Source organism: Mustela lutreola, chromosome 6 (assembly GCF_030435805.1).
Source record: "Mustela lutreola isolate mMusLut2 chromosome 6, mMusLut2.pri, whole genome shotgun sequence".
Classification (NCBI taxonomy): Eukaryota; Metazoa; Chordata; class Mammalia; order Carnivora; family Mustelidae; genus Mustela; species Mustela lutreola.
In genome coordinates this window covers 29,554,213-29,568,120 of record NC_081295.1, presented here as the reverse complement: position 1 = coordinate 29,568,120, position 13,908 = coordinate 29,554,213, and the positions used below count along the sequence as shown (strand labels likewise).

The following is a 13,908-nucleotide window of genomic DNA, read 5'->3' as shown; positions in this document are numbered from 1 at the left end:
CGAGAAAGAAAAAAGGGAGAAATTAGCTAAGTAACTGTGAACCATCAAATAGGTCCAGATTAAACAATGAGCCTCCAATAGGCTGAGATAGAATAATATTAAGTCTTTGGAGTTCAGTGGGCAGTTAGATGTACTAATGGCAGTGCTTTGCTGAGAAAGCATATATTTTAGTTGGAATTCTTATGTGGAGGTGATTGCACATTACTATATGAATAACTGTACTAAATGCATGGAGGTTTTCTGCCAGCACAGGAGGCGATTAAGGCCCCTTTACCAGATAACAGCTCACTGGAGGAATGTAATAGTGGCAAAGCAAAGTCTGAAAACAGATGATTTCCCATTTAATAGTCCATTGACTCTCCTCCTAGAGCCACTGTGGTGATAGCATTACTCTTTATTTTCATTTCACAAAGAAGCACAAGTTGTTGTGATATTTTTGAGCTCATACATTTTCCAAAAGAGAGAGAGGGGGGAAGCAAGAACACTAAGTTTTGCATTAAAGATAGGTGCAATTAATTCAGTTATTCATTTTGAAAAAGATGTTTTTATTTTTACTGAATATTCACCATAGCTCAAAATGATTTTTTTTTCCTTTCTCTTTCCCCTCCCTCACCCCACCTGGGTCATTTGTCATCTCTGGAGTTAAAGCAAAATTTCAGAAAAGAGTATTGTATCTTCAATGTGTTCCCAGTGTAATTATGAGAGTCTCAGCCCAATACCCTTAAAAAAGTTTGTGTTCTGTCAACTCAGACTGTCATACTAAATACTAAATATACTGTACACTAAATAACTAATGAATTTTTACATCGAAAGCATTTTTTGTATTATAGTTCTTTTTCTTATGTTCTATATTTTCAGAGTAAGCCAGTTGAATATACCTGAATACCTTATTAGTTCATCATTTATTTAAGCATAACAGTTAATTTGTCTCTTCTTAAACAAATATTCTACTCAGCTAACAGAATTTTGCTTAATTTAGATTTAAATTAAAATACACATTAGGCATTATCTAGTAATAATTCGTGGTGTTTCTGCCGTAGGTCTTAAAAGCTTTGGGACACCAGTATTTTTCCCACTAAAACATTCTAGACTCTTCATCTTTGTTTATTCACTAGCATAATGTTTCTCATATGACATATATCTTTAGTACTTTTGGAAAATAATCAGACAAGTAATAATTCAGTCATCTAAGATTAGATATGGAGATGTCAATTATCAAATAAGCTTATAGTAAAAAAATTTATAGTAAAAAAAAAATTAAAAGAGCCTGGATGAAAAAAACAATAACAAGTTTGAGTTGAACTCACTTTACACACTGTAAAAAAAAAAAAAAAAAAAAAAAAAAAAAAAGAATAAAAAAAGAATCATTGAAATTCAAAATTATACTTTCCTTTTTAAAAAGATTTTATTTATTTATTTTAGAGAGAGAGGGAAAGAGCAGGGGGAGCAGCAGAGAGAGAGGGAGGATCTCAGACAGATTCCCTGCTGAGCGAGATGCCCAAGGCAGGGCTTGATCTCATGACTCTGAGGTCACGACCTGAACCCAGATGAAGAGCTGGATGCTTAACTGACTGAGCTATCCAGGAACCCCTCAAAACTGTAATTTCATCTTTACTTTGCTACTGGATGAAATCGTTCTATTAGGAATTATTTTTATAAAGTTACACAGTGTAATATGTCAATTACATCTCAATATAATTGGAAAAAATTTAAAAAGAATTATTTTCAGATAACTTTATAAAACCTTTAGGGCCGGAGGTGCTTGGGTGGCTCAGTGGGTTGGGCCTCTGCCTTTGGCTCAGGTCATAGTCTTAGGGTCCTGGGATTGAGTCCTGCATTGGGCTCTCTGCTTGGTTGGGAGCCTGCATCCCACCTCCACTCCCACTCCCCCACCACCTGCCTCTCTGCCTACTTGAGATCTCTCTGTCAAATAAATAAATTAAATCTTAAAAACAAACAAACAAACAAACAATTTTTAGAGCCAGAATCTTAGCAATTATATTTCTTACATCAAAGATGAATTATTTTCACATCTTGGTTCCTTCACTGTAAAGGTACTGTTTACTGATGCCAGGACTTAAGAAACTGATCATAAGCAATCTTGTAATTTCTTAGTTCACTGGCAAAATTGAACAGTTGTATTTCAACATTTGAATAAGGTGCATTCCTTTGTTTATCAGGGTGAGAAATTTTTAATGATGTTGCCATTTCTTAAAACAGATAGCTTCTTTTAATTTATATGTACTTAGTGACAATTTAGTTCAGGTTGTTGCTTTTTTTGCTCTCAGAACATGTGAATGTCTCTTTTTCTATTATTTTATTTTATTTTATTTTATTTTATTTTATTTTATAGTTTGATAGAGAGAGTGAGGGGAGGCAGAGGGAGAAGAAGAGAGAGAATTCCAAACAGGCTTTACACCCAGCATAGAGCCCGACACAGGGCTCCATCTCACAACCCTGAGATAATGACTTGATCTGAAATCAAGAATCTGACATTGAACTGACTAAGCTACTCAAAAGCACCCTCCCTTTTTTTCTACTTTAAAAGGCAGATTTTAGGGACGCCTGGGTGGCTCAGTTGGTTAAGCGGCTGCCTTCGGCTCAGGTCATGATCCCAGAGTCCTGGGATTGAGTCCCACGTCAGGCTCCTTGCTCGGCGGGGAGCCTGCTTCTCCCTCTGCCTCTGCCTGCCATTCTGTCTGCCTGTGCTGGCTCTCTCCCCCGCTCTCTCTCTGATAAATAAATAAAATCTTAAAAAAAAAAAAAAGGCAGGTTTTATAGCAATGATTTACATGGAAATAAACTTAATATTTGTTAATATTCTGTGTATTCTCTTCTTCATTATTCAGTGTTATTCTACATTTAGTTTTCTTTATCATTTCCTTTTTAAATTATACTTACTTCTTTACTCTGGTCTTTCCATTATTTTCATTTCATGTTTCTTTAACTTTTTGTAAACTACTATGGAATTCTGACATTGTCAAATATACAACATGCATATATCTTCTATTTTACTAGCCTTAAAGAAATTACTTCCAAATTCCAATATTGCATGCTTCTCAAGGAATTCAATCTTTTCACTCAACTCTTTTCTCCAGATTTACATTTTCACAAAAAATTTAGTCTGTATAAACTCTAAAAATATTATTTTAAAACTATAGTATACTATCAGGAGGGTCAGTAATGTTTCCACTTTATTATTAAAAGCACCAGTAGTGAGGATCAAATGTGGTGTTGTAGTTGCTATTATTATTTACATCCACATCTCAGGCATTTCTGAAAAATATATAATCATTAGTAGTATTTTTCCCTTTAAATAAACAAAACAAATTATAGTATGAGGAGGTTAGTGACTATCTCAAGATTTTACTGATTATGGCAGAACTAGACTAGAACATATATCTAGTAAATCTCTCTAGTAGTCCATTTTAAAAATAACTTTTGTGATTCAGCTTTATAGTGCTACATTTAAAATGTACTAATTCTTCCTATTTTTTCTTTCTTTTTACTTTCAGATCCAAGCAAATCTATATATTTGACTCTACATAATCTGTTGTCCTTATATTTATTTATATTTTTCTCACCATTTTTATTACTGATGAAATCGTTTGTATATAGTTAGAGTGACTAGAATCTGTGCCTCTAGAAATAACAGGTGATGTTAATGAGTACAAGTACAGTGACTGAAACTCCACTTTTTAGTCCCATTTTATTGGATTTCTGTCTTCTCCTCAGCCAGATAGCCCAAATGGATTATATGCATGGTGGAATGGATGCCGACTGTAGAGCTACTTTTGGATTGGTCCTTGGTAGGCAAATTGAAGACCAAAGGGATGAAATGCTATGAGATGGTGATGAGAAGGGAAACTTCTAATTCCTGGTACAAGGAAATAAGTAGGATGGTGGCATCAGTCAGAGACCAAGAAAATCTGAGTCCAAAGTTGACAGGACAGAACAAACAGACAAGATATGGGAGCTAGTTATATAAAATGTGATCATTATAGAATAATCTGGAGGGGGGCAGTTGTTTTCTTAACTCTTCTTTTAAGGGATCAGAGCATCTTACTCAGGAATACATACAATTTGGTCATTTTAAAGACTTCATCTTCAGAAAGTATATCCTGATACCAAACATCTTCCAGAAAGATATACTTTGTCATGTCTGGATATAGGTAAGACAGAAAGAATGGATAAGTAGTTAAATCTGTTTAAAAAAAATAATAATGGACTCACTACTTTGAGTGGGTCAGTAGTGTCATCTCAAATATGAAGGATAACAAGATAGCTAAGATTGAAATAGAAGTGACTCATGCTCAACATTTATCTTTTTCTTTACAAGTCTATTGTTTCTCAGAAACTAACTCTATAAACTGCAAAAGTAAAATTTTCACACACACACAAATAAGAGAAAGTGTTTATTATTCTGTTCTAGACATAATAGAACTCAACTGTGAGTCATATCAACCAAGTGACAAAATTTTCCACTGTAGCATCTAAGATAGAAAATTATTTTAGAAATCTCAAAAATAAGAATAGGTTGCAAAATGCCAAGCAACATTTTTTTGAGTAAGCCAATTACTAGAAACTTGAGAATACTTTTATCTCATGAATATCTTGCAAGTGCCTGCCTCTGTGGCTGCAGATGCATTTTGTACCATACTGAATATCTGTAATTATAAGATCATAATCCTAGAGTTGAATGAAACCTTAGTGATTGATTGGTGTGATCCCTTCTTTTTACAGCTGAGGATTCTAAACACTAAGGTATTTAACTGAGTAAATAATAAGTGAAATCCAGTGAAGTATGTGAGAAACTCAACGGTCCTTATATAATAAATAATAATTAGACATAAATTCAAAATATGACATCATTGTTGGGCAACAAAGAGAGCTATGGAGAGAAATTAGATGTCTCCCTTTTTATGTGAATTTCATATCTTATGGAGAAAATGCCCACAGATGATTGTAATATTTATTATTATAAAGTCTCTCTCCTTTAACTCTTCTTGCTGTCATTTTCTTATTTTACATTGTATAGAGTTACTAAATGTATCTATACCACCAGTGATATATTTTAAATACTTTCTAATGTGATCTCTCCTCTTTCAACATTATTCCTTTATTATTATTATTTTTATTACTTTGCCCAGTTGTGTTTTTATGTATGGGAATTGAGTGAATGTGTCACATTTTAAGTTAAACTTTGACTTATTAAAGACAAAACACTGAATATACCACAAGAATTGGTATATTTTGAGAAGAGATAGTGTGGATGAAATTGAAAGGAGGAAGCCAAATTGGTTAAAAACAGGAAAAAAACTGAATAATTAGTGAATGTTCATGTTAAAATTAATACTATAAATTGACTTTCAGTAGACTTTTCTAAATTATATTTCAACTACCTGCATCATTTATTTGTAACTTTCTAAGGACATGGTCATTATTGACTTAACTTACAATTTAGTCTTTGCTTTTTAAAAATAGAAATGATATTATTTTCTGTTAAATTAACATTTTAATTTCACTAATTATTTCAAGCTTAAATGCTTGAAAGGAACTTATAGCAACCATGAAGATCATTACCATGTCTGTTGCAAAAACTCATTTACAATACTTTGATTCTCTAGAGAAAAACCAGGACTGAGCCAATGTCAACCTTGAAAAAACTGGGACAGCTTAAATGGAGTTCTAGGATCATTTAGTACTTAATATGTTCTAGGGGTGCCATTATTTAATGAGTTTTAAGATGGTATTCAGTGTAGAAAATCTTCCTGCCATTGGAAGATCATATCCCCACTGAAGTTGAGAATGATATGGTCTTAAAAATATTGAAAGCATATGTACCCTTCATGTAGGTCAGTAAATGTTGCTTGTTTATATTGTCTTGACTTTATATTAACCTTCAATGAAGTTGCACAGTGGCCATATTTATCTTAGGTTAGGTGGTCATACAGTTTGTTGTGTCTTGGACAATCCTGATTGTCAGAGAATAATGGTTAATAATGTATCCTCTTACCCCATTCTCAAAAAAGCTTCAGCTTGGAAAAAAAATTATATAGTCATTCTAATCTTAGGTATAGTCTTTTTTTCTGATGTGCAGTCAAAATGGATTTTTTGGGCACATAAAATGTGCATAGAAGAATTTGGTTAGCTGAGAAAGCATTAATGAAAGATGATCAAGTCATAATTCTTGTATTTAGAAAGTGGTACCTAGTTGGGGGAAGAGGAGACACTTTAAACGCTTAAGACAAACCTAATGAGGTGACAGAATAAGTGATATGGTCAATTAATATAAGAGCTCAGGGATGTAGGAAATTTGGAAACTAAAATGATGAGAAGTTCCCCCCTTATCTCGATTCTGACATTTCCTTATCCCATAGGTATTTCATTGAGGGACTCCTATAATCTGGACATGGCTTTTCGATCTTATCTTATTTTATTGCTCTCTCTATATTGGTGTCTCTGCTATGCTCCCATCGCCTTCAGCATTACCTTCCATAAAAGCTATTTTCACCTTTGTGAATTCAGTGTATCAAGTAGTTATTTTGAGGTGGTGATCTAGGCTTATGGTTTTTCATGGATAACAATTATTCATATATTAAACTGCTGCTCTTATACCCAACACATGTGGCTCTTCAAGGTGAATTTATACAGCTATAGATTTTTTTCCCTTTGTCTGACCTTTTCCCAAGGCAGGATTTCCCAAAAGGACCAACATTAGGAACAACATTTGAGTGGTTGATTGTCCCATATTTTAAAGGTTGTCTGATTTTAGTTCTATGGGATTCCATAAATGTGAAACCTAGAATCATCACTATTTTAATTTGAAATATTTTATCTAAATTATCTAAATATTTTATCTAAATTACCTCTACTGAATCTGAGCTGACATCTGCAGATACTAGACAGTTGTTGATTATCTTTTACTTATTTCTGTGCAGAAGACATTTTCTCTTTTATGTTCATAAATGAATCATCTGGAAAAAGATATAATATTTTTATGTTGTTATATAAGTAGTATTATCAGATGAATGACTCAGTGGTTAGTTTCGGCTTTGATACCTGTTTACCTTAGCCAAAACATCATTTCTTTTTTTTTTTTTTAAGATTTATTTATTTATTTGACAGACAGAGATCACAAGTAGGCAGAGAGGCAGACAGAGAGAGAGGAGGAAGCAGGCTCCCTGCTGAGCAGAGAGCCCAATGTGGGGCTCCATCCCAGGACCCTGGGATCATGACTTGAGCCGAAAGCAGAGGCTTTAACCCACTGAGCCACCCAGGCACCCCAGCCAAACCATTATTTCTTAAATGTACAATTTTCATCTTCTATGTTTATAAAGTCCCCAGCTCTCTGGACATAGTTCAAGAGATCAACACTTCACACTGCTCACTGACTGCCCAAAGACTGCTTAGACTGCTTAGATTTTCCTACATTTAGCACAACACATTATACTCACCTGATTGCTCCACCCAACAAGGGAAATGAATTTTATTTTATAAATTCTTAAGATAAATGATAATTTATCTTTGGTTTTGATAATGTAAATTGCATGATGATTACATAACCCATTTTTATTGAAGTTTATTTGCAGAAATACTTTTGTGAGAATTTGATTAATGAAACTATCAAAATCTTAAAGTCAACCACTCATTTTAAATACAGTCTTTGGTTTTTCAGGATTTTTAAAAAATCTCCTAAAGATTGAAGAAGATACTTCTATACATAATAACATAAGACAGTTCTTAGATAGTTATTACAATAAAATTTTAAAAATTTACAATAATTAAATTTAATAATTAAATTGAATTAATTATTATGACAAACTTAAGATAATTATTGTAATTTTCTCTTCATAGAGGATTCGAAGAATAATCCTCGTGTATTGGATAGCTTCTTATGCAAACAGTGTCCAGAGAAAAGATCTAATCCTCATTAAAAGTGGTTATGCTTGGTTAGCCTCTATGTTTATTAGAAAATCAAGACTTGCTAGTGCAAAGATAGTGTCTGTTGACTCAGAAGATTATAGCAGTGATTTTCTAGAAGCCAACGAAAGGTACTAAAACGAATCAATAATCTAACTAGTGCATTTTTAAATGCTTAAAGAAAACTTGAATGCATAATATCCTTGTGAATTGGTTATAGTTCTGATTTGATAATAAACTTGTAATTCAGATATGCATACAAGCAGGAATCAACTGTGACAGCGAGGAGCATAAACATTTATAATCACTTGGCTTTGGTAGGAACCAAACCTGTGACAGTTTAATTGATGACTGCAGTCTTCCAAATGAAGATAGGAATTTATATTGGTGGAAATTACATCATATATCCAAAGCAGCATATTGTCAAAAATACCAAATAATGATTACACGTTTGAAAAAATGTACATAAAGGGACTATAAAATTACGTGAGTGCTATGTATTTTTAGCATTTTATGTGCACAACTGTCTTCTCTTTGGTTGAATTGTATATCTTTTACATATTTTAAAAACTGAAAAAATACAGATAAAGCAAAACACATTTGTGTTTTGAAATGGAAGGCTATACTTGTTAATCATTTTTATTCATAACATTTTTACCACATAGGAACCAAGTCCAAAAAGCAAAGTAATACTAGATTTTGAGTTTGTTTTCTTTATAGGGCTGCCTGCCACCTTGCCAAAATAGAAACTGACTACCTACTTGAATGTATCAAGATATTAAATTTTTTTAACTTTAATACTCCACATTTATCTTGATCACAATGGTGGTAACCTCCTTGTTAACAATCTTGTGAGTTGAGGAGTTGATTCTCATTCTCATATCCATCAGGCAGATATGCTCTCCTCAGCTGGTCTGACTTAGGTATGGAGCCTCCATTCTTTATGTGGCGAGACAGGAAAGCACGGACTGCTGGGTGATCAGCCTTCTTAAGTGGGATGTTAGCTTCCAGGCACATTTTCACAAAGTCCTGGATAACACTGACTTTCTCTGTTTGCGCAGTACTGTTGCACTGAAGGGATGCAGGTAGGGGCCTCTGCTTCTTTCTTACCTTCTGCTCTTCAAATTCTGCCTTCCTCTTGGTGTGAGTCTTTGACTTAAGGTGGTCACTAATGGCAGACTTGCGAACATGATTCAGAACCACATTGCAAGAAGTGCAGAAGAGTTTTCCTCCATCTTCGTGCAGCTCACCTCCAAACTCAGTGACTCGATCCAGGGGAGTCACATACAAAGCAGTCTTAGAACGGTTTCGGGCAGGTGGTGCTGTCACTTCAAATCTTTGCATTCTGACTCTGAATAAGGTTCCGATCAGTTTCCAGTTTTCTTCGTCTTGATACTCAGTAGTGAAGGGTCTGTAGCGCAAAACCAAAGACGCTTGAAATCCTGGCACTTTCGTTTGTTCAAACCCGGAGATGCCTTCAAATCAGTTTTTCAACAAGTGGTGATGGGGAAATAGTTTCTGGGCTTGCACCCTATTTTCCCTGTGGTGCCGGGAAGTCATGCCTTTATGTAGGATTGGGGCCGCCGTTAGGGGAAGTGGACGAGAGGAAAGGAGGAGGAAGAATAAAAGGAGCAAGGGGGTGAGGGAGGAGGAAGACCCGTCGCCTTTGCCCGATCGAGCCCCGCGGCGGCCGCCGTGTCCCCCCCCCCCCCCCGCCCCGTCCTCTTGCGCCGCCCTCAAGATATTAATTTTTAACAATATTTTCCCTAAACTGTATTTTGGTCTTTGTTTTCAGCATCTCACATTTTATATTAAATATTATATATAGTAAAATATAAGCACTTTTTAATCAATTCATTCACATATATCCAATTACTTAAATATTTACTGAACATCAGACACTAAGCTATGTTTAGCAACTGAAACATAAATTCTTTCCAAATATGCCTGATTTAACAATATGAGACAACGAATTCTGATTTACATGCTTTTTATATTGATACGTGGCAATAGAGTGACTAGAATTGGGGGAAATATCACAGAAAAATGAATATTATTTCATATTTCAAGTAATCCTGTCCTGAATGATGCAGAGCTAGTAGAAAATAGAACAGGATATTTGATAGGAAAATGTATTTTAAAGAATAAAGCCCAACACTGGTACATCTGATGTTCTTGGAGTGCATAGAAACCTCACCAGGAACGTGAGTCAGGAAAGCTTCTTTGCGGGTGGCCTGGCCTGGTTCTCTTTTGTGGCTGTTCTCCCTTCCACGCAGCTCGCCTGGTGTTGCTCACCAAACCGGTACACGATAGGCACATCACTTGTTGCAAGCTCTCTTTCAACTCTTTATCTTTTAATGATTTGTCTGGCTGATGTCTACTTTTCCTGAGAGGAAAGAGAAACTATTTGAAATCTTGGTTTTAAAGCTCTTCTTCCTTGTGACTGCGCTATAATGAGGGCCCAGTCCGTTTCCCGTGGAGCTGTGCAAAGAATACAAAATACACACGACCGGACAGGAGATGAGACTGTGAAGAGAGATGGGAAGGGGAAAAGGTCCTGCAGCTCCACCTTTAAAGGTGAGGGCTTAAAAATGTAAAGTGAAGTTACAGCTTATAGATAATTCAAAGTTACCTCTGTGCACATGAAGCGGATAGGTATATTTTAGAGGTTAAGATCTGTACACAAAGGAATAGCTAAAACAGAAATGATAAAATGTGCAGATGGTTGTGAATAAATTACCAAATGGTACTTGCCCAAATGCAGTAGCATTAGGTTTAAAAATAATTTCGATAAATTATGTTGTTGAGGTAATAAAAAGCATCTAATCTGAAAGCCAAAGATATTTGAAATTAGTAGGATTAATTTACCACAGATATGGCAGGTATAAGGATTAAATGATGTGAGTCGGATAGCTGTCATCAGCTAATAATAATAGATCAGCCCATTGAGTACATACCATGTGCTACATACAGTATACCCCTTATTTCCACTGAATTATATAAACAACTCCCCATCGTACGTATTTGCATTTCCATTTAATATGCATGCGAGGAAGCTGACATTTAAAAGGTAAAACAACTTATGCAAATCATACAATGAAGTGGCACAGCCAAGATCTGCATCCACATTTCTGTCACCAGGAGTTGTTTTTAAAAAGAAAATGAAAATAAGTTAATTAATTAAGGTGGTTGACCGTATCGGTCTTTAAAGAAAGCCAGATTTAGGTTTTGTTTTCTGTTGTTTGTTTTCTGTTTTTTAAAAGATTTTATTCATGTATTTGAGGGAGAGAGAGCATGCATGTGCGAAATAGAACAAGAAAGGGAGAGATCAGGAGCAGCAGGGAGAGGAGAGGTAGAACCTGACTCCCTGCTAAGTGGGGAGCCTGATGTGGGACTCTGACTCACGACCTGAGCCAAAGGCAGATGCTTAACTGACGGAGCCACCCAGATGCCCCAGACCTGGGTTTGAATTCTGACTAGCATTGGTGGGTAGTACAAGTGTGGACTTGGGTGTATTGGTTACACCAGCTGTGCCTGAGTTCCCTCATTTGTAAACATGTAGATAACAGTACATACAGTGAGCACGCAGTATCTTTACTATTAGGATGGATATGTTGCCCTTACTGACTCAGTTATCTATGACAAATACAACACTTGATGTTCATCCAAATATTTTAAGAGCTATTTTACTTGTCTTCAATTAGGAACATGATAACCCATCCAACCTTTTTTTTTTTTAAAGATCTTATTTATTTATCTGAGAAAGTGAGTGAGTGAAAGAGAGAGTGTGTGAGCAGGGGGAGAGGCAGAGGGAGAGGGAGAGGCAGGCTCCCCACTGATTGGGGAGCCCAACGTGGGACTCCATCCCAGGACCCTTGGATCATGACCTGAGCCAAAGGCAAATGCTTAACCGACTGAACCACTGAGGTGCCCCAAACCTACCCAAATCCCTTAATTGTGACCCCAGACATATAGCTGAGACTCATAAAATGTGAGAGCCCGTTGTTATTTCCTTTTATGCAGGTTCCTGTGTTGAAATATGTACTTTGTGACTATGGGGTAGTAATACTGCTAATGGAATATGGATACATTAAAAGGGTTGTCTTTTTGACAACCCTTTATTAATACGTAGCAATTAAATATATTAAGAAGCCTTGTTTTGCACACTCTTTCAACCACAGAACACTAAAGATGTATATGTGATAATTACAATTATCCTTTCTCTTCATTGTCCTGCTGAGGAAGGCACTGTAATTCTGGCAGCCAGACTACATAGTTGGCTTGCTTTCCTTGGATTGCAGATGTCTAATTGCAGGCAACCATTTCATTTAAAATGGCTCATTAAAGTGAAAACCATTTAGCATCAGTAACATGGATCAGCATCCATGATTATGCATTTAATTAAAGTATGCTTTTCCTTACTTTTCTAATTTTTCTATTGATTGATCTATGCACCTTTCTATCTACATACACACAGACACACACACACACACACACATACAGACACACACACACAGACACTCCTACAGAATTATACAAAGCATTCCTTAGATATTAATTTTATTGCTTTGAAAAAGTTTAAATTCCTTGGGTATTGTTCCATTGAGTATGTATAGGAAGTAATAATTATAAAATTATAGAATTTATATTAGGAATAACCTAGGAGCCAATTTTCTGTTTTGTTGGCTTTTCTAGATGTAATATATTTTACATTAGTAAATGCATTTAAGATACTAAGATATTATTTGTTGATTGTCATTCCAAAGAATTGAAAAATGGGAAGATATCATTTGTCAGATCCTAAACACTACTGTGTTTACCAAGGAATGAAATAAGATTGTGAAAAGAGAAAACGAAACAAAACAAAACAAAACCAAAAACTTTTATGCGTGATCTTTTTCACGCATAAAAGATCAATCATTGAGTCACAGTTTTGATGAGATGATATGTTCTGTTTTTCATTGTGTAAAAATAAGTTTATCGAATGACATTTGCTCAGTAATAGGACATTTGAAATTTAGTCATTTTACTTTTAATATAATAATAATGGTATTTTTAAAAAACATTGGAAGAAGACAGGCATTATATTTTAATTTTACTATCTGCTATGATGAACTATATGGATTGCAACTGGTTGACTATGCAGTCAATGTTTACATAATTATTTGCAAGTTATTTGTAAATAGCCTTAGGTTTTTTGGATCCATAAATTTTAATAAATGAAATGACAGAGGCTTCATAAGAATAACTAAGGATAAACTAAGCTATCTTTTATTACCTTCTTTTTCATTTCATTACAAGAAATAAAAAACTGTTTACTCCTGCAGAATCTAGATGTTCAAATGCACCAGATCATGTCTAAATCTGAGGCGGTGAAACATTTTTTCCTGAGAACTCTTAATCTTTAAAGAACAGAGTAAATCCACAGTCATAGTGGAGTGAAACTCACATGTTGAAGCGTATTTAACATGTATGTGAGAATGTGATGGGAACTTTAAATTGAAAATACATAATAGAAAACCTGCTCCAAGTCTCTCTTTTGAGGCAGCCAGAGGTAGCCTCGTGAAGTCAAGATTGGTCTATCTTGGGCGCCTGGGTGGCTCAGTGGGTTAAGCCATTGCCTTAGGCTCAGGTCATGATCTAAGGGTCCTGGGATCAAGTCCCACATCGGGCTCTCTGCTCAGCAGGGAGCCTGCTTCCCCCTCTCTCTCTCTGCCTGCCTCTCTGCCTCCTTGTGATCTCTCTCTGTCAAATAAATAAATAAAATCTTAAAAAAAAAAAAAAAAAAAAAGATTGGTCTATCTTGACCAGAGTTTATCTACCCCCCCCTGGATGTTTTAATTGCATTTTCTCTTCTCCCACAAGCACTCCTGGAAGTGTAAAAAGTGCTTAGAGGTGCGCTATTTGTCACCCAACAAAAAAGAGTTATTAAAAATAATTGTCGCTAACATAAACTCAGCCCTTCATATGTACAGTTCTGTAGTA

General features: G+C 35.2%; 2 protein-coding genes across 4 annotated transcripts in view; one reads left to right on the top strand and one right to left on the bottom strand.

Moving 5' to 3' along the window:
- The window catches only part of GRIK2 (glutamate ionotropic receptor kainate type subunit 2), a 644,466-nt gene that overhangs the window by 327,551 nt on the left and 303,007 nt on the right, over positions 1-13,908 (top strand). The gene's annotated exons all lie outside the window — the stretch shown is intronic.
- On the bottom strand, positions 8,726-9,522 carry LOC131833570 (CGG triplet repeat-binding protein 1-like). Its single transcript, XM_059177003.1, has one exon. It carries the CDS (start codon positions 9,265-9,267, stop codon positions 8,764-8,766), a length of 504 nt encoding a protein of 167 aa, XP_059032986.1. The 5' UTR covers positions 9,268-9,522; the 3' UTR covers positions 8,726-8,763.

What these genes read in the sequence shown, in the direction of transcription:
- LOC131833570 (XM_059177003.1), bottom strand. Translation starts at nt 9,267, where the DNA reads ATGCAAAGATTTGAAGTGACAGCACCACCTGCCCGAAACCGTTCTAAG.